The 21,902-nt window shown below is 41.6% G+C and overlaps 1 protein-coding gene across 2 annotated transcripts in view; it reads right to left on the bottom strand.

Annotated features, from left to right (window-relative positions):
- The window catches only part of UNC5D (unc-5 netrin receptor D), a 620,692-nt gene that overhangs the window by 217,676 nt on the left and 381,114 nt on the right, over positions 1 to 21,902 (bottom strand). For both annotated transcript variants that reach the window (XM_060085992.1, XM_060085993.1), the window contains exon 4: positions 1,346 to 1,449. In XM_060085992.1, coding sequence (XP_059941975.1) covers positions 1,346 to 1,449 — 104 coding nt within the window. The remainder of the gene's footprint in view (positions 1 to 1,345; positions 1,450 to 21,902) is intronic.

Genomic DNA, 21,902 nt, shown 5'->3' with positions numbered 1-21,902 from the left:
CATGGGGCATCCTCAACGAGATTGACATTTACCTGGGCACTCACGCCCTGCTGCCTGTCCCCCCTGCTCGGGAATCCAGGGCACACTCTCTACAGAACAAGGCGGGGGCCAAAGGAGATCAAATATCTGTTTGTTTCACATTAAATATTGGGTTGGCCAAAAACTTCGTTCGGGATTTTCCTAAGATGTTACAGAGAACCCCAAACGAACTTTTTGGCCAACCCAATACCAATCTAAAAATAAGCATTTTCCTTTCTCATCATTTCACATCATGCATGGAATGTTCACTTTAATTTTCAAGTCCGTTTACTTCATTTCAGGGAAGCATTTGAGCTTGGAATAGTGTCCACCCTGCAGGCTTCCTGTCTAGATTGGCGAGTGTGCATGTTTTTTCATTCCCCTTGATACTTTGCACTCCTTTGTCCTTCCAAATGCAAAATCCCAGAGCAATGTTTGCTAAAAGGCGAGCCAAAGGATCCTTTTATGTTGTTTTTTGTTTTTTAAATATCTCTACTTCTCAGTGACTAAACCACGGCTCTTAGGCCAGTTTCCTAGTTTCCCAGAGAGAAGCCACAGCTGGGCCTATCTCCTGCTTGACTCAGGCCTACATTTACAAACACAGGATTCTACCAAGCATTCTTTATACTTCTGAGTACCCCTGTGCAATACGGCCTTAATAACCATATTACTAATCCATCAGAACCTCTTTTAATAGTGACTGAAAGGACACCATCTCTACTACCACAATGTGTTATTACTGATAATTATATTCGAACCATATGATAGAAGTTTCTAGAAAACAAGCAAGGAACAAAAACCACAGTGACTCTGGATTCCTGCTGGTTCACTGTGAACAATGGATAACTGATCAGAGACCTGTGACTTCAACACTTCTTATACCCCTCATGCCAGCGCAGCACCTAAAACACAACAGATACTCCTGGAATGTTTGTCCCGTAAGCAAATAAAGGATGAGTCAGTGCAGACACCCATGAAACTTGGCACTAGGGCCTGACCTCCTTCTCTCTGCACTTTTTCACGTGAATTTGCCTGTTAGATTGATCCAGAAGCCAAGGTCAGATGGACACAGAAGATGCTGCCTGTACCACTGAGGTCCCCAAAAGCAAAGGCACAGAACAAATCCTACCCGGGCTGCCTAGCAAGAGCTTGTGTCAACAAGAAATTAGAGGAGAGACAATTTCCTCTTCCAACTTATTTCCATCAGTCTCTTCACCATCTTTAGCAGTTGGGGCCGGGCAGCAACAAGGCCATACCCAGGCTGGCTCTCATCACCTGTAGCACACAGGACTCGGGCCCTCCCTCTTGGGAACAGGCTTGGTCTTACCTCGGCAGCAGGAACTCCCTCAGGTGGGCGGCAGTGCAGCACGATCATGCCTTCGATGGGAACCTCCCTTCCCTGCGGGTCTTGCTCGAAGTTTTTCCGTAAATCTGCAAAGAACATGAAAGATAAGACACTTTGCTCTGGGGCCAGTAGGATCCACATTTGCTCCAAAGATTATAAAATAATCTTTTTTTAAAGATTATTATTATTATCAGCTTCAGTTGTGAGCTGAACGTCACAACCTAGATACACACACAAGTCACTGGTTTCAGGGGTTCCTAAACATTCACAAGCATTTTTGTTAAGAAAGAAATCTTAATAAAACTGTCCCTAATGCTCTATATTGAGGTGAAGGGTAAAAGATTTACTGGGGGAGCAGGGAAAGAAAAAAACCTCATTATCTCATGAGTCTTTGCCAGCATTACCTACTTAGTATCTGATAAAGCACTTGGCCTAATAAATTGCCATCCACAGCTATTATGCAGTTGAGATGCACGTGATTTTTTTTTTTTATTAACTAAAGAATGCATTATTAACCTGTAACCTCTGCCATTCCCTTAACCCTCTAGGGAGCTCTAGAAGATGGTAATAGAGTGAGATTACCTATTAGTCTTTTATTTGTAACCAGGGAGAAGAGGCAACATTCAACCACAACAGAATCTATAACCTATCCAACCAAACATATAATTAAAAAACACAACGCCCTCCAGTCCAACGGCAATGCTGGGTATCCATGTAGTGCGTTTCATGGAAGGCTCCAGGCTCTTTGCAAACAAGCTGCACTATTAACCTTTTACACATGGAAGGGTGACACTTGGACAGGTTAATTGGCTTGCCAGTGGTCACGGAGAGTATTAGTGCCGGTGATGGGGAAAAATTCACCAAGTGTCCGGACATCAGTATCTGACTGCTCACCAGCAAAGCTTTCTCAGGGAAAAGGATACAGGGACAGTTCGAAAGAGAGAAAGAGCATCATTTGCACAGCTTTCCACTTAAGCATATGCTTCATTAACAAGAGTGGGAGTTGGCCTTTGCTTCTTTTTGAGGTGTCATAACAACACTTCGATAATTTTACAGCACGAGCTTAATTCCCACTGGCACTTGAAGGCCTGGGATGGTGGAGCAAAGACAGTTTTACTAGTCTTTCGAAGATTCCCCCCTCCCTCCCGGACAATGTATTTTTCTTCAATCGAGGATCTCAAATTACAGGCTGTGGATTTATTGATTTAATTTTCTTTAGTGCTGCAATAACATGAAATATGTTCTCTGTAAAGAGCAGAGCTTCAGAATCAGTTACATCTTTATAAGTTGTATAAATACATTAAACTTGCTTTTAGCAAGTCAAAAACATGCCGTGAATAAAAAGCACAGCAATCCATGTATTCACTTTCTTCAGAATTTTACTATTAATGTTTTCCCTCCCAGAGGCAACTGACGTCTTCTGTCAGTAGTGCTGTCTATTCCGAGATCTTCGGGAGCATATTTGAAGCAAAGGATCTTACAAGGACTCACACTGTAGGCAGGTGGCAGGATCTATTTTCCCATCTCTCTGCTGTCCCCCAAATTGTAAAGCCAAGCTTCCTTCTACTGGAGATCTGTGAATTGCCACAGCCTTTACGATTCAGAATTTCTGACTCTCAAGTGTGAGGAAGTTCACATAACTGATGACAAAACTACAAGTGATGAAAATGTGAATAATCCCCAGGATGAAAAATCTCACATTTCCTGCAAAATGTGACCACAAATTCTCCTTTGCTCTCCCCCAAGGGATCCTTGAGTCAGAAATCCTCTTTCTGTATGACTAATATACTCATCAGGACTATAGTAACCCCCCTTTATCCATGGAGGATCCATTCCAAGAACCCCAGTGGATGCCTGAAACCACAGATAGCACCAAATCCTATATATACTGTTTAGTCCTATGCACACATACCTATGATAAAGTTCAATTTATAAATTAGGCACAATAAGAGATCAACAATAGCACTAATAAAATAGAACAATTAAAACAATATACTGTAATAAAAGTTATGTGAATTTAATCTCTCTCTCAAAATATCTTATTGTACAAATTTAAGGATTCTCCACCTTAACTAAGTACTCATCATGTATTCTGGCCATTATGGGGTATGACGGCAAAACTAGCATGAATTTCTTTTTCCTTCTCACAATGTCACGGATAGAAGATTTGTGCTTACGATAGATCTTAGCAACCTCAGCATACAATTTTTTCTTTCTTTTTAAAGTCAAGAACTTTCACTTTTTCACTTAAAGAAAGCACTTTCCAGCACCTGTTTGACATATATAAATTTCCAGCATTACCACCCTTGCACTTTGGGGCCATTATCAATTAAAAGAAGGGTTACTTGAACTCAAGTACTGTGATACCAGGACAGTTGATGTGATAACCTAGATGGTTCCTAAGAGATTAATGGGCGGTTTACTCTGGACAAAGGGATGATTCTCGTCCTGGGCAGGATGTAGTTGGATGGCATGAGATTTCATCATGCTTCTCAGAATGGCATGTGACTTAAAACTTATGAATTATTTCTGGAATTTTCCATTTAATATTTTCAGAGAAGGTTGACCATGGGTAACTAAAACCACAGATAAGGGGGATGACTCTATACTGAAATGAATCTATTGTAGAGTGTGAGTGACTCTTACATGACACATCAGTTTGTTAATGGAAAGAAAGGGTTGTGTTTTTGTGGTTAATTTTGTTTGGTTTGTTTGCCATGTTTTTCTTTTCTTTGATTGCTTTGTTTTCTAAAGGAAGTCTTACCCAGTGTTGCTACATGATGACTGCAGTTTTGACAACACCAAATAATCTGCATTCAACCAAATGAAGCACAGAAAATGAATAGCATGAATTTCTATTTTGTCTTATACTATTTCTATTTTATCTTCTGTTTCCTTTCTTTGCTCACTAGAAATGGAAAAGGTAACAAAATGTATAGTTTTCGGGTACTTCCACACTCCCCTACAGTAACTACATTGGCTGATGAAAAACTAGAGTGAAGTCGTTTTTCCTCCCCATTCCCACCTGCTCAATGAACTAGCTAAGCAAATATGTCTATAAAGAAGGAAAACCCCGTACTGACACTGGGATGTAGGAAAGGGTATAGTCTATAAACAAGAAGCTTTGAGAAATTTCTAGTAGATATCATACAACCAGGATCAGATTGAAGAAAGGACCCACATAACTTCTTGATCTTCCCAACTGACATTTGCAATCACCATTGAAGGGTTCCAACAAGAAGTATATGGACACTTCTAAATGTGGAGATACAAAGATTAAAGGCAGTAGAGTAGGGGGTCAGGCAACAACTGGGGTGTCATATATATGGATCCAACTCATCATAGGCAGCCCACCACACACTAGATATCACACCAAATGAGAAACCCAAGTGACACTGAGTCCTGGCCTGTGCCTAATACTAGTGGCAGGAACACTGGCATTTTTGATTCCCAAGGAGGGCAAACACACCAGACAAATTCCAGAAAGCTACTGAAAATAGTAAAAATTATGGAGATAAGTTCTTAGACACAGAAGGAAATGCTTTCCATTCTGCCTACGATTCTCACGATAGGTTACCCAACCTAATTAGTTTCTCTCCCTCTTTTTCTTTTTGGCCACGCCGCACGACTTGTGGGATCTTAGTTCCCTGACCAGGGATTGAACCCGGGCCCCTGGCACTGGAACTGCAGAGTCCTAACCACCAGACCACCAGGGAATTCCCAACCTAATTAGTTTCTGAATTGGCAAACTAGATACTTTTATCACCTATGTTAGTTCCAAGGCTTGAAAGATTCAGATAGGAACCTGTGTAACTTCTAATAGTAGGAAAAACATCCCCAGCCATATAAAAAGAATTATGCTACAAATGAAGGAGACAAACTATAGAACTGAAATTAAATGGCTTCCTCTAAGACGGGAAACAAGAGGCATTTTTAGATAACTTCTAATTTAAGTTCTTTAAAATCAAAAGGAAATAGTAACTGAGAATCTAGAGTAGGGATTTATAAATAGGATAACATCTGAGATCAAGAAAACTACCACTATGCAGGAAGAAAAAAACAACATAACTGCTGAATTAGAAATATATATATATGTATATATATACATATATGTGTGTATATATATGTGTGTGTGTGTGTGTTTATATATATATATAAATATATATATATATATATATATATATATATATATATAAAAATGGAGATGGTAGACAGCATATTGAAGACTGCTGAAAACTGAACTAGTGAAACAGAAGACAGGTTTATCAGTCAGAATCCAGGCAGGAAAACAGAAAGCATACCAGATGTTTTAATAGAAGATATTAATGTAAAAATTGAAGGGGGCTTCCCTGGTGGCACAGTGGTTGAGAGTCCGCCTGCCGATGCAGGGGACACGGGTTCGTGCCCTGGTCCGGGAAGATCCCACATGCCGTGGAGCGGCTGGGCCCGTGAGCCGTGGCCGCTGAGCTTGCGTGTCCGGAGCCTGTACTCCGCAACGGGAGAGGCCACAGCAATGAGAGGCCCGCGTACCGCAAAAAAAAAAACAGTTGAAGGACTAAAACGGCAAAAGGTGGAACTGCTAGGAACTGGTCCCACCCTAAGGATGGGGAATGGGGGAACGAAGGGAAGAGGTTGGGGTTATAGAACTTTGAAGCTTAGAGATGGCTCGGTTCTCCAAGGAGAGGGCACTGGGTTTTGGTGCTGGCACCTCAGGAACTTGGAAGAGGGACCCAAGGCATGGAGACCTAGACCTCTGAAGAAAGACTGTCCACCAGACTGGTGCTGGCATCTCTTGGGGGAAGGGGATGGAGAGGGAGAGCATAATAAAGCTGGATCTGGAAGTACTTAAAAAAAAATAAGTGCGAAACAAGAAGAAGCTGCCACTTCTAAGATAAAGAAACTCTGCTGGGATGATGGTGACAAAGACAGAAAATGAACAGAAAGAAGTAGCCTTCCTCCCTATTTCACTTTCCAGTCTCCTGTGGCACCCCCTATTGGTGGAACCTTACAGGGAGCCGGGATCTGGCAAGGAAGTCCCAGCCTTAGCTTCACAAATTACAAACCAGTGGTTTTCGAGATAGAAGGCAATGGCTTAGCATCCAGCAAAACCCAGTTTAAGTAACGTCCTCTAGGGTCTTCCCTGGTGGTGCAGTGGTTAAGAATCCGCCTGCCAATGCAGGGGACACAGGTTCGAGCCCTGGTCCAGGAGGATCCCACATGCAGCTGAGCAACTAAGCCCGTGCACCACAACTACTGAGCCTGCGCTCTAGAGCCCATGAGCCACAACTAATGAGCCCACGTGCCACAACTACTGAAGCCCGTGTGCCTAGAGCCCGTGCTCTGCAACAAGTGAAACCACTGCAACGAGAAGCCCGCACACCACAACGAAGAGTAGCCCCTGCTTGCCGCAACTAGAGAAAGCCCACGTACAGCAACAAAGACCCAACGCAGCCAAAGATCAATAAATAAATAATAAATTTATTTTAAAAAAAAAAAGAAATGTCCTCTAGTAGGGCTCTAATAATTGCTTACTCCATATCTGTTTTCCTCACTAGATCATCAGTGCGATGAATGTGGGTTTTATGTCTGAGATGTTCACCTCTATAGTCCCAGTGCCTACTAACCAGCTGATACAGGGAAGGTTCTTAATAAATACAAGTTGAATAAATGAGCTAAGAGGAAAATGATAAAATGATAATGAATTTACCAGAAAAAAAAGATGAAATAAATAACAAAAGATAATGTTGAGATAGAGAAATATGATTTAAATATCATTGGAAATTTAGAAGGAGACAACAAGCTCAAAGAAAATAAATGATAATTTAATAATGGTAACAATGTCTTCTCCAAGCTGGAAAACAAACCAACTTCAGTTTACAAAAGAGCTCATTGCATACAAGGCAAAATAATTTTGAAAAGAAAAAAAAGTCCCTGGATATATCATAGTTGAAAGTTTGAATTAACAAAATTTTTAAAAATTGTAAAAATAATTTTACAAGTATTTTACAGTAAATAAACAGAAGTAACTAAAAATTTCACATATTGAAAGAATTAATATTGTTAAAATGTCCATATTATCCAAAGCCAATTCAATGCAATCCCTATCAGAATCCCAATGTCATTTTCACAGAAACAGAACAAAAATCCTAAACTCAGCATGGAACCACAAAAGACCCTGAAGAGCCAAAACAATCCTGAAAAAGGACAAAGCGGGAGGCACTGCATTTCCTGATTTCACACTATACTACAAAGCAGTAGTAATCAACACAGTATGGTATAGGTATAAATACAAATAGATCAATGAAACAGAATCGAGAACCCAGAAATAAAACCTCATAGGTATGGTTCAATATTTGATAAGGGATACAAGTATACCAAACAGGGAAAGGATGGTCTCTTCAATAGTGGTGCTGGACAAACTGGATATATGCACATGTGAAAGAATGAAATGTGAAAGAGAAGAACTCTTCCCTTACACTACACAGAAAAGTTAACTTGAAATGGATCAAAGACTTAAATATAAAGCCTGAAACTGTGAAACTCCTAGAGGAAAACAGGAAAAAAAAGAAGTTTCTTGACAATAATTTTTTCGGATATAACACCAAAAGCACAAGCAACAAAAGAGAAAAATAAACAAGTAAGACTATAACAAATGAAAAAGTTTCTGTGCAGCAAAAGAAATGATCAACAAAGTGAATGCCAACCTAAGGAATGGGAGAAAATATTTTGAAACCATTTACATGATAAGGTGTTACTATACAAAATATATAAGGAACTCATTAAACTCAGTAGCAAAAAAAAATCAAATAATCCAATTTAAAAAATGGGCAAAGGGGCTTCCCTGGTGGCGCAGTGGTTGAGAGTCCGCCTGCCGATGCAGGGGACACGGGTTCGTGCCCCGATCCCGGAAGATCCCACATGCCGCGGAGCGGCTGGGCCCGCGAGCCATGGCCGCGGAGCCTGTGTGTCCGGAGCCTGTGCTCCGCAACGGGAGAGGCCACAGCAGTGAGAGGCCCGCGTACAGCTAAAAAAAAAAAAAAAAAAAAAAAAAAAAATGGGCAAAGGACTTGAATAGACATTTTTCCAAAGAAGATATACAAATGGCCAATAGGTACATGAGAAGGTGTTCAACATCACTAATCATCAGAGAAATGCAAAAATAAAATCCACAGTGAGATATCACCTCACTCCTGTTAGAATGGCCACTATCAAAAGGATAAGAGTTAAGTTTTGATGAGGATGTAGAGAAAAGGGAACCTTGTGCACTGTTGGTGGGAATGTAAATTGATGCAGTCACTATGGAAAGCAGTATGGAAGTTCCTAAAATTAAAAAACAAATAACCACCATATGATCCAGCAATTCCATTCCTGCATATATATCCAAAGGAAACAAAATCACTATCTAGAAGACATACCTACACCCCCATGTTCATTGCAGCATCACTTACAATGATATGGAAATGACCTAAGTGTCCACAGATGGATGAACAGATGAATAAAATATGATACACACATGCACACACACGCTAAGTGAAATAAATCAGATAAAGACAAATACTGCATGATCTCACATAGATGAAGCATATGATGGATGATTCCACATATGTGAAATCTGAAAAAGCTCAACTCAAAGAAACAAGGAGTAGATTGTTGGTTGCCAGGGGTTGAGGGGTGAGGGAAATGGAAGATGGTGGTTAAAGGATAAAACTTTAAGTCATAAGATGAATAAGTTCTGGGGACCTAACGTACAGCACAGTGGATATAGTTAACAGTACTGTATTGTATATGTGAAATTTATTGAGAGTAAATTTTAAATGTTCTCACTACTATACATATAAAACTGTGTGAGGTGATGGGTATTGTTAATTAACATTAGTGTGGTCCTCCTTCCTCAATATAAATATATATCAAATCATCACACTGTGGTCCTTAAAGTTACACAATGGTATCTGTCAAATATATCTTCTCCGTAAAGCTCGATGAAGAAATAAAATTTGAAATAAAGAACTGACAATGAAACAAAAAGCAGGCTACAACGGAAACTTTTCCCTGTATTAGCAAATACCAGAGTATAATTATGTAACCAAATCTATGTTTTTGTTTTTTAGTGAAAAAGCATGGGTACTAACTTTCCATTCCCAAATAAGTTATTATTCATGAGCAAACTAATAACAATATAGTCTCAGACATGATAATTTCAAGAGATTATAGGCAGCCACATACCCTTTCTGAAAACATTACTTTTTTACATAAACTAACTAATGAGAAGACAAAGTAATGAATTAAGTATCTGAGTTATGACTTAAAAAGAAAATTTGGCGGTGGACAATAAAAACCACTTAAAATGTTCGAATCCACTAGAAGGCTTTTCATCTACACTGAAAATCTGTTGTTTACAATAGCCTCCCTCATTAATTATCTCAGCTGGATCTTCTGGATAACCTGCTGCAGCTTCTACCTGAGCACTTGCTGCTTCACCTATGTTCTGAAAATACCCTTCTCTCCTTATACCTCATGAGTGAACCTCTGCTACTTCAAACTTGTCTTCTGCAGCATCCTTGCCTCTCTCAGCCTTCACAGAATTGAAAAGAGGTAGGGCCTTGCTCTGGATTAGGCTTAGACTTAAGGGAATGTTACGTCTGGTTTGATCGTCTATCTGCACCATTCGAACTTTCTCCACATCAGTCATAAGGCTGTTTTGCTTCTTATCATTTGTGTTTTCACTGAAGTAGTTTTAACTTCCTTCCAGAACTTTTCCTTTGCATTCACGACTTGGCTAACTGTTTAATGCAAAAGGCCTAGCTTTTGGCTTATCTCAGCTTTCAGCATGCCTGCCTCACTAAGCTTAATCATTTCTAGCTTTTGATTTAAAGTGAGTTATGTGCAACTCTTCCTTTCACTTGAACACTTAGAGGCCATGGTAGGGTTTTTAACTGGCCTAATTTCAATATCATTGTGTCTCAGGGAATAGGGAGACTCAAGGAGAGGAAGAGAGACGGGGGAACGGCTGGTTGGTGGAGCAGTGAGAACACATAAAAATTTACTGATTAAGTTCACCATTTTACATGGGCGTGCTTCATGGCACCCCAAAACAATTACAATAGTGACATCAAAGATCACTACACAGATTACCATAATGAATATAATGAAAAAGTTTGAAATACTGTGAGAATTTCCAAAATGTGACACAGAGACACAAAGTGAGAAAATGCTGCTGGAAAAATGACACTGATAGACTTGCTCAACACAGGGCTGCCAGAAACCTTCAATTTGTAAAAAACGCAGTACCTGCAATAAAGCGAACCACAATAAAATGAGGTATGCCTGTATTTGTTTGAATTCTTGGTCTGCCACTTATTAGCACCTTGACTTGATAAGAATCTTTATCTCTCTATACCTCATTTACTGTTTCAATCGGGTTTTTACTGGCTTTAAATTTTTTTTTTTTTTTTTTTTTTTTTTTGCATATAGAGGCTCTCGTTTCTTTCTTGTAAGTCTATGCAAAATGCTTGCCTAGCTACCTCTCTTTCCATAAGTTATCACATCACATAAGGACACTCTTTTATTAGACTTGGTCTTCTATTCATATATATTGAGAGGGTGGAATATAAATAGATTTCCACCTTCCGATCTCACTTATGCTCACGTGGTCTATGGAAAGAAGAAAAATAATAATTTCACATTATTCTGTATAAGGGAACTGAACCAAACTGCATACATACACATCAAGATTGAAGATTTAAAAAATTTTAAATAGCAACTGGTATGGGATTACTATACTATACATATGTCATAGGAAAAGCCCTAAAGAGAAATCACTCAACATTTCAAAGATTTGCTACTGTATGAATATGGGTATATTCAGTATCTTCTGCATCTGTTTCTGTATTTTCTAAAATTTTCTGTGATGAATGTGGATTACTTTTATAGCCAGAAAAAATAATGTCCCCCCAAAAAACCCTTTTCCTACAAGTTGTCAAGATTCTCTAAACTAGACGAAACTGAATCAGAATCCACGGAAGAAGTACATTTTGTTTCATTTTATTATATCAAGTTTCACTCCTACGATGTCTATTAAAGGAAGCAAGAAGAACTATATTTTTCAATCTTTAGTAAGTGCTAAGATAGTCTTCTTTGATTTTACGTATGGGAAATCTCTGCACATGAGGAAAAAATCTTTCATCTGTTTTGTTCGTTGCCTTTCCTCTAGTACCTGGAAGGGTATACAGTAGTCACTTAATAAATATTCGTTAAAAGAATGAATAAATCAGTGAGTTTCCATTTCGGCTCATCTGAACGATGATAATAAACTAATATACAACTAAGTCTCCAATAGTTACAATGACTAGGAGAAGCAAAGACACCAATAGATAAATGTACTACAGTGATGTTAAAGTAACACTTATTCGTTCTCATCTCCATTGCTAGTATGAATGATACGAACAGTCATCAACACTGACCAATTTGGAGCATTATCCTGTTTGCTTCTCCTCCCTCTCCACCCCGTCCCCCTGTTCAGTTCCACAGCAGAATGCCAACGAGGCACATGACGACTAGAAACAAAGCAGATAGCAAGAGGAGGGCAAGGTGATGAAGCCAGGTATTTGGGCTAATCTGTAAATCATATAATCAGCAACAGGATCAACCAGAAGCAGCAGTACCTGCCACTAAGGAGTCCATCTGGGGCCAGACCACGGGAAGCAGCAGCCTCCCTTTCCTCACCCTATTCCCTATTTGGCCTTTTTCTCATTTTCCTTTCATGCTACTATGTTAGAAAAGTCATTGTAGCACAAGAAAATCAATAAAAATTCAATTCCAAATAATAGTTTTTTGCAGCTCAGAAACACCAGGGAGTTATCGGCTCATTCAATGTTCTGGCAGTTAATGCAATGAAATAAAAATAATTTACTCATTCAAACCAAATCAGCCAGTGAAAAATCATAGGCATTTTTTTTTCATAGTCATAGTCCTTTGTTAAGATTGCAGGAGGATGGCACAACGTACCACTAGTGCTCAGATACACTGGTATTCAAATCAGGGTCAAAACTTTCCCAGCCATATATTACTAAAGGAATAACAGACCACATTTTTCATACATAAAGGAATTTGTAACTCAGCCAAATACAGATCACTTGTTGTAATAAAAGGGCTGGTTCAAATGCAGAACAGCTGGATGCCAACAAAAGGAAAGTCGAGGCTTGGTGCCCCCATTTGGTTCTGCCTAAATCCTCCAGCCCCAGATGGTTACAACCTGAGGACTCAGCTCCTAACTTCAGTTCCCAAAGGACGCATATAAAAGGCTTTCTGTCAAGTCAGTGCTTTCCTTGGTGATACTCACCCTCGTATTTGGTGCATTTACTGATGCTCCTCTTGCCAGCCTGGCTTAAAACCTCTGCCTCGCTTACATCTATGGATTCTGCCCACTGCTTGATCCACTAATCCCTGTCGATGCCAGGCTGCTCGTAGCTCTCACTTCATGGCTTTGCTGTGGATCCTCTAGTGCTGAGGTTGTTGTCTCTTTGAAGGCATGAAGGACAATTCCACATGTAGATTTTTTGTCTTCTGGATTAGGAAAATCCCAGGTTTTTTTTTTTTAATTTTATTTTATGCATATATGTCAATCCCAATCTCCCAATTCATCCCACCACCACCCGCCTCCCACCGTATTCCCCTCTTGGTGTACATACATTTATCCTCTACATCTGTGTCTCTATTTCTCCCTGGTAAACCAGTTCATCTGTATCATTTTTCTAAATTCCACATATATGCGTTAATATACAATAATTGTTTTTCTTTCTGACTTACTTCATTCTGTATGACACTCTCTAGGCCATCCACATCTCTACAAAGGACCCAATTCTGTTCCTTTTTGTAGCTGAGTAATATTCCATTGCATACACGTACCACATCTTCTTTATCTATTACTCTGTCGATGGGCATTTAGGGTGTTTCCATGACCTGGCTGCTGTAAATAGTGCTGCAATGAACACTGGGGTGCATGTCTCTTTTTGAATTATGGTTTTCTCTGGGTATATGCCCAGTAGTGGTATTGCTGGGTCATAGGGTAATTCTAATTTTAGTTTCTTAAGGAACCTCCATACTGTTCTCCATAGTGGCTGTATCAATTTACATTCCCACCAACAGTGCAAGAGGGTTCCCTTTTCTCCACACCCTCTCCAGCATTTGTTGTTCGTAGATTTTCTGATACCCATTCTAACTGGTGGGAGGTGATACCTCATTGTAGTTTTGATTTGCATTTCTCTAATGATGAGTGATGTTGAGCAACCTTTCATGTGTTTGTTGGCAATCTGTATATCTTCTTTGGAGAAATGTCTATTCAGGTCTTTTGCCCACTTTTGGATTGGGTTGTTTGTTTTTTTGATATTGAGCTGCATGAGCTGCTTGTATATTTTGTAGGTTAATCCTTTGTCAGTTGCTTTGTTTGCAAATATTTTCTCCCATTCTGAGGGTTATCATTTCATCTTGTTTATGGTTTCCTTTGCTGTGCAAAAGCTTTTTAAATTTCATTAGGTCCCATTTGTTTATTTTTGTTTTTATTTTCATTTCTCTAGGAGGTGGGTCAAAAAGGATCTTGCTGTGATTTATGTCACAGAGTGTTCTGCCTATGTTTTCCTCTAAGAGTTTTATACTGTCTGCCCTTACATGTAGTTCTTTAATCTATTTTGAATTTATTTTTGTGTACAGTGTTAGGGAGTGTTCTAATTTCATTCTTTTACATGTAGCTGTCCAGTTTTCCTGGCACCACTTATTGAAGAGGCTGTCTCTTCTCCATTGTATATCCTTGCCTCCTTTGTCATAGATAAGGTGACCATATGTGCGTGGGTTTAGCTCTGGGCTTTCTATCCTGTTCCATTGATCTATATATTTCTGTTTTTGTGCCAGTACCATTCTGCCTTGATTACTGTAGCTTTGTCATATAATTTGAAGTCAGGGAGTCTGATTCCTCCAGCTCCGTTTTCTCCTCTCAAGAATGCTTTGGCTATTCTGGGTCTTTTGTGTCTCTGAACAAATTTTAAGATTTTTTATTCTAGTTCTGTAAAAAATGCCAGTGGTAATTTGATAGGGATTGCATTGAATCTATAGATTGCTTCGGGGAATATAGTCATCTTCATAATATTGATTCTTCCAATCCAAGAAAATGGTATATCTCTCCATCTGTTTGTGTCATCTTTGATTTCTTTCATCAGTGTCTTACAGTTTCCGGAGTATGGGGCTTTTACCTCATTAGATAGGTTTATTCCTAAGTATTGTATTCTTTTTGTTGCAACGGTGAATGGGATTGTTTCCTTAATTTCTCTTTCTGATCTTTTGTTGTTAGTGTATAGGAATGCAAGAGATTTCTGTACATTAATTTTGTATCCTGCAACTTTACCAAATTCATTGATTAGCTCCAGTAGTTTTCTGGTGACATCTTTAGGATTATCTCTGTATACAGTATCATGTCATATTCAGTGACAGTTTTACTTCTTTTCCAATTTGTATTCCTTCTTCTCTGATTGCTGTGGCTAGGACTTCCAAAATTATGTTGAATAATAGTGGCAAGAGTGGACATCCTTGTCTTGTTCCCATCTTAGAGGAAATGGTTTCAGTTTTTCACCACTGAAAATGATGTTTGCTATGGGTTTGTCATATATGGCCTTTATTATGTTGAGGTACATTCCCTCTATGTCCACTTTCTGGAGAGATTTTATCATAAATGGGTGTTGAATTTTGTCAAAAGCTTTTTCTGCATCTATTGAGATGATCATATGGTTTTTCTTCTTCAATTTGTTAATATGGTGTATCACATTGATTGATTTATATATACTGAAGAATCTTTGCAGCCCTGGGATAAACCCCACTTGATCATGGTGTATGATCCTTTTGATCTGTTGTTGGATTCTGTTTGCTAATATTTTGTTGAGGATTTTTGCATGTATATTAATCAGTGATATTGGTCTGTAATTTTCTTTTTTTGTAGTATCTTTGTCTTGTTTTGGTATCAGGGTGATGGTGGCCTCATAGAATGAGTTTGGGAGTGTTTCCTGCTCTGCAATTTTTTGGAAGAGTTTGAGAAGGATGGGTATTAGCTCTTTTCGAAAATTTTGACAGAATTCACCTGTGAAGCCAACTGGTCCTGGACTTCTGTTTGTTGGAAGATTTTTAATCACAGTTTCAATTTCATGACTTGTGATTGGTCTGTTCACATTTTCTATTTCTTCCTGCTTCAGTCTTGGAAGATTATACCTTTCTAAGAATTTGTCCATTTCTTTCAGGTTGTCCATTTTATTGGACATTGCTTATAGTAGTCTCTAACGATGCTTTGTATTTCTGCAGTATCCATTGTAACTTCTTTTCCATTTCTAATTCTATTGATATGAGTCCTCTCCCTCTAAGAGGCTTGTGCTAGCTTCCTGATGGGAGGGACTGTTGGTGAGCAGAGCTCAGTAAAACTTTAATCTACTTGTCTGCTGATGGGTGGGGTTGGTTCCCTCCCTGTTGGTTGTTTGGCCTGAGGTGACCCAGCACTGGAGCCTACCCAGGCTCTTTGGTGGGGCTAATGGCGGACTCTGGGAGGGCTCACGCCAAGGAGTACTTCCCAGAACTTCTGCTGCCAGTGTCCCTGTCCTCACGCTGAGACACAGCTACCCACCGCCTCTGCAGGAGACCCTCCAACACTAGCAGGTAGGTCTGGTTCAGTCTCCTATGGAGTCACTGCTCCTTCCCCTGGGTCCCAATGCACACACTACTTTTTGTGTGCCTTCCAAGAGTGGAGTCTCTGTTTCCCACAGTCCTGTCAATCAAATCCCACTAGCCTTCAAAGTCTGATTCTCTGGGAATTCCTCCTTCTGTTGCCAGACCCCAGGTTAGGAAGCTTGATGTGGGGCTCAGAACCTTCACTCCAGTGGGTGGACTTCTGTGGTATAATTGTTCTCCAGTTTGTGAGTCACCCACCCAGTGGTTATGAGATTTGATTTTTTTTTTTATTGTGCCCCTCCTACCATCTCATTGTGGCTTCTCCTTTGTCTTTGGATGTGGGGTAACTTTTTTGGTGAGTTCCAGTGTCTTCCTATTGATGACTGTTCAGCAGTTAGTTGTGATTCCAGTGCTCTCGCAAGAGGGAGTGAGAGCACCTCCTTCTATCCCACCATCTTGAACCAGTCCCTCTGTAGATTGCTCTTTGTTAAGATTTCTGAATACTGTAGCCTTAACTCCTGCTGAGTAAATCTGGCAGCAACAGTGAAGGAGGGGCACCTTTGATCATAGCTGGATTGTGTGAGCCTTTCCACGTTCCCTCTGACTCCACCTTGGTGCCAGGCAGCCTCTGTTTATTGGGACATCAAGGAGTCTGGATGATGCCAGGTGGGTCCTGTTGTGCAGAGTCTCCTCCAGGCTGTCTCTGTGAGCCACAAAATAATGCTGGGGCTTTGTTAGATCCCCTGTGCTCGGCCATTCCTCTGATGTTAAATTGCTGTCATCAATAAATCATTTCATAACTAGCACAGTGTATCATTATCCCTTTCACAACAAGTAGCATAGTGTGTCAGGCAACAGTGGTTGGGAAGACAGCATCCAGCAGCAGGGACACACAGGACGGTGGGAAGAAATGGCTGCAGTTTCACAAAATGCTTTGAGTCCTAATTTAACCTGCTCTGTATCGAGTCATTCCCAACTGAATACATTCCATTGTATTTGTTTCTTCTTTTGTTTACAAGGACATGCAAAAATTCATTCAGATTCCATCAAAATTTGAGGATTAACTGAACATTCGGAAGACAATCCTAATTCTGAGGCCAGGATTGATGAGAAACCAAGAAAGGCCGCGCACCAGGCTTGGAGGAAACAATAAGGATCACAAAGGAAGTAGATCTTAAAGAGACTGTAACATGGCCAAGCAAGGGGGTCAAGAGAGCCAATGTAATTCTTTGAAGTGGGTTATTTCATCGTCCTTTTAGCATACATGTTGCTTCTATCACTTGTGTCCCTCCTAACCAACTGCCTCTCTCTCTGTTCTGTCTTAATGGCCTCTGCTTATCCGTTACTTGCAGTTACTCATGTCTTCTGATATCTCATGGTCATCTGCCTGCTTCTTTGTGTCTTTACTTTTCTGGTGCCTCTATCAACTACTGATTCTCTTTTAGGATCAAGCCATACTCAGAAGAGCAAGAGTCCACAAGTACACAATCACTTCACCCTTCCTGGGCAAGTCTCACTGAGTCTACACTCATGAGCAGTTAACCCACCTAGGTGTGCATTCTTGGTCCAGTTGACATGCCAGTAGCCATATGTGGTACACAGCATGGCAACCTATGCTTAAGGCACTCAGCACCACTTCCCTCAGCAGGCACTATGGGTGGGGACGCTGTAACGAAACCATGCCTGTAGAAAGATTTCGAAGGTTGCTTTATCTCCAAGTTCCATAAAAGGCTCTTTCTGTGTATTGATTATATTGATCTGGCTATGTCAGTATGTAAAGAATAGCTGAAGCATGACCTAAATAGCACATCTTGACAAAAATTATTAGGTGGAAATATAGGAATTCTCTGCTACCTTGTTTTCACAGTATTAAATCATATTAAAATAAAGTTAATAACTCACATTCTGTATCTTTACATCACATTCCACTGAAAGTTATGGAAATAAAATACTCAGAAGTTCCATATTCTGTATGTTTGAGAATACTACTGTTCTACTTGTGATTCTAACAGGAAAACTGAGTTTTAGGTGAACTCAGAAATAGCCACTGAACCAAAATACTTTTTTTGTTTTGTTGTGTTTTTGTTTTCTTTGGCCTCACCGCATGGCATGTGGGACCTTAGTTCCCCAACCACAGACAGAACCCGTGTCCCCTGCAGGGGAAGCACAGAGTCTTAACCACTGGACCACCAGGGAAGTCCCCCAAAGTGCTTTTTAATTGAAGTATAGCTGATTTACAATGTTGTGTTAATTTCTGCTGTACAGCATAGTGATTCAGTTATATATACATATATATATTCTTTTAAAAACAAACATAAGGTAGATAGCTAGTGGGAAGCAGCCGCATAGCACAGGGAGATCAGCTTGGTGCTTTGTGACCCCCTGGAGGGGTGGGATAGGGAGGGTGGGAGGGAGGGAGGGAGACGCAAGAGGGAAGAGATATGGGAACATATGTATATGTATAACTGATTCACTTTGTTATAAAGCAGAAACTAACACACCATTGTAAAGCAATTATACGCCAATAAAAATGTAAAATAAATAAATAAAATAAAAATAAAAACTCTTTTCCATTATGGTTTACCACAGGATATTGAATATACTTTCCTGTGCTATACAGTAGGACCTTGTTGACCCCAAACTCCCAATCCATCTCTCCCCTACCACCTCCCCCTTGGCAACCACGAGTCTTGAACCAACGTGCTTTTGATGGAGAGAGAAAAAAGAAGTGCAGTCTGAGGAGTCACTGACTAGACTAGTCTACTCAGTTCTCAAGAAGTATATAGAAACGTTACACTCCTTATATTTCTACTGTCAGGATTCCCCATCTATGGTGTTGCCTAAACCCCACGTCCCTACAAGCAGCCCTAGAGCTTATCTTCAGCTTAGCATCCTGAAGAACACTTGAATACCAACAAACTACATGGTCAGTAGAACAATTTTAAGAACACAGACATGAAGAATCATTCTGGACTTTCCCTGGTGTCCTCCTAGCCCTCCCCAGGAAATTAGAGGGATGTGAACTAGCAATCAGTTTAAAAAGAAATGACCTAAAAATAACCTTAAGCTTTCAATAGCCACCATCTCACTGTAATTCAGTACTAGTACTACAGAGAGATGGGAGGCAAAAAAAGAGGGGAGAAAGAGTAAAAAAGAAAAAGCCAACCTAGCAGCAGGAAGAAATTTTTTTTTTTTTTGCGGTACGCGGGCCTCTCACTGTTGTGCCCTCTCCCGTTGCAGAGCACAGGCTCCAGACGTGCAGGCTCAGCGGCCATGGCTCACGGGCCTAGCCGCTCCGCGGCATGTGGGATCTTCCTGGACCGGGGCACGAACCCGTGTTCTCTGCATCGGCAGGCAGACTCTCAACCACTGCGCCACCAGGGAAGCCCAGGAAGAAATATTTTTTATCCTGCATTGTTAGCTTTTTGATCCTCCCCTCACCCCAGGTCTCCTTGAGGCCAGGAAAGTCGATCAGGACAAGACATGGCCACATGTCTTGAGCATGTAAAGGCTGGAATATGCCACTAACCGGCTAACACTCAGCCTACTGCTCGGCCCACATGGCAAGTGGCTGGAAGAAAGGTGAACGGCATTTTGCCTGGCCTTTTAAATCAATCTTGCCAGAACAGGAAGAATCTAAGAGATCACTCCAGCCAGAAGTTGTTCACCTTTTTGGTAGCAAGCTCCATAGTTCATATGAAATCTTACAAAGAGACCTAACCGACAATGCAGATGAAACTAAAGCGTACATGTAAAAACCAACCACTCAGAGGTCTGGAGGATGCTTTCCAGGAAGAGAATGGCAAAGGCTCTGAGGTAGTGACAACCAGGGGTACCTGAGTAATAAAAGAAGTCACCAGGGCTGACACAGTGACGGGGAGCATTCTGGTGCAAGGGAAGGTAAGAGGGGGCTGGTTATTGCTATGGGGCCAATATCATGGCGTTTGGAAATCCAATGGGAGAAGTTCAGCCAAGAGAACAGCATGATCTGATTTGTTTTTTGTTTTTTGTTTTGTAAGTAACCTTTCTGGCTGCTGTTTGGAGAATGGATTTTAAGATGGCAAGGGTGGAAGCAGTGAGGAGATTATCACAGCAGAGAAAAAAACCAGATGGAGGGAAGTGGGCAAATTCAGGATGTGTTTTGGAGATAGATGGGGCAGGACTTGTTGCTGGATGGGATGTGACTCAAAGCAACAGAGGAGTCAAGGATGACACCTATGTCTTGTCATGAGCCCTGAGGCACCATTACTGAATTGGGAAAGGCGGGAATAAACACAGGTTTGCAGCAGTGCTGCTGGGGTGAAAGCCAAGAGAGTTCTCTTTGGGACATATTATGTTTGAGATGCCTACTAGATATCCAAGTGGATATATCAGGTAGGCAGTGAATAAAGTCATCCGGAGATGAGGTGCAAGGTCAAGGTCGAGAATAAACAGTATATAGCCAGTATTGGAGCCAAGGAGTAAGAGATTTCACCTGGGGAGAACCTGTGCGTGAAGGAGAGACCTAGAGTATTACAATATTTAGAAATGGGAAGAGAAGGAGGAACCTGAAGAGAAAACTGAATTGTGGACAGTGGGAAGGAGAAGAAACAGAAGACAGGAAAATCACAAAAGCATCCCTGGACCCCAGTCCCAGAGATTATGATTCCACAGGTCTTGAGCAAAGCCCAGTAACCTTAATTTTTAAAGAGCTCCTGGTGTGAACAACTCCTACAGAACACCTACTGAACGCTGGCAGAAGACCCCAGTCCTCCCAAAAGGCAAGAAACTCCCCACATACCTGGGTAGGGCAAAGCAGAGAGATTCCCGCACAGAGGAGCGGTGCCGAGCGGCACTCACCAGCCCGAGAGGCTTGTCTGCTCCCCCGCCAGGGCGGGCGGCGCTGGAGCTGAGGCTCGGGCTTCGGTCAGAGCGCAGGGAGAGGACTGGGACTGGCGGCGAGAACTCAGCCTGAAGGGGGCTAATGTGCCACAGCTAGCCGGGAGGGAGTCCGGGAAAACTCTGGAGCTGCCGAAGAGGCAGGAGAATTTTTCTTCCCTCTTGGTTTCCTGGTGCGCGAGGAGAGGGGATTAAGAGCGCCGCGTAAAGGAGCTCCAGAGACGGGCGCGAGTCGCGGCTGAAAGCGCGGAGCCCAGAGACGGGCGTGGGACGCTGGGGCTGCTGCTGCCGCCGCCAAGAAGCCTGTGTGCGAGCGCAGGACACTGTCCACACCGCCCTTCCGGGAGCCTGTGCAGCCTGCCACTGCCGGGGTCCCGGGATCCAGGGGCGGCTTCCCTGGGAGAACGCACGGCGCGCCTCGGGCTGGTGCAACGTCACGCCGACCTCTGCCGCTGCAGGCTCGCCCCGCACTCCGTGCCCTTCCCTCCCGCCCGGCCTGAGTGAGCCAGAGTCCCCGAAGAGGCTGCTCCTTTAACCCTGTCCTGTCTGAGCGAAGAACAGACGCCCTCCGGCGACCTACACGCAGAGGCGGGGCCAAATCCAAAGCTGAGGCCCAGGAGCTGTGAGAACAAAGAAGAGAAAGGGAAACCTCTCCCAGCAGCCTCAGAAGCAGCGGATTAAAGCTCCACAATCAACTTCATGTACCCTGCATCTGTGGAATACATAAATAGACAACAAATCATCCCAAATTGAGGAGCCAGGAGTCAGTGCTGTGCCTCTGAGGTGGGAGAGCGAACTTCAGGACACTGGTCCACAAGAGACCTCCCAGCTCCACATAATATCAAACGGCGAAAATCTTCCAGAGATCTCCATCTCAACACCAGCACCCAGCTTCACTCAACGACCAGCAAGCTACAGTGCTGGACACCCTATGCCAAACAACTAGCAAGACAGGAACACAACA

The sequence above is a fragment of the Mesoplodon densirostris genome, chromosome 20, assembly GCF_025265405.1.
Source record: "Mesoplodon densirostris isolate mMesDen1 chromosome 20, mMesDen1 primary haplotype, whole genome shotgun sequence".
Classification (NCBI taxonomy): domain Eukaryota; kingdom Metazoa; phylum Chordata; class Mammalia; order Artiodactyla; family Ziphiidae; genus Mesoplodon; species Mesoplodon densirostris.
This window is presented reverse-complemented; position numbering and strand designations above follow the sequence as displayed.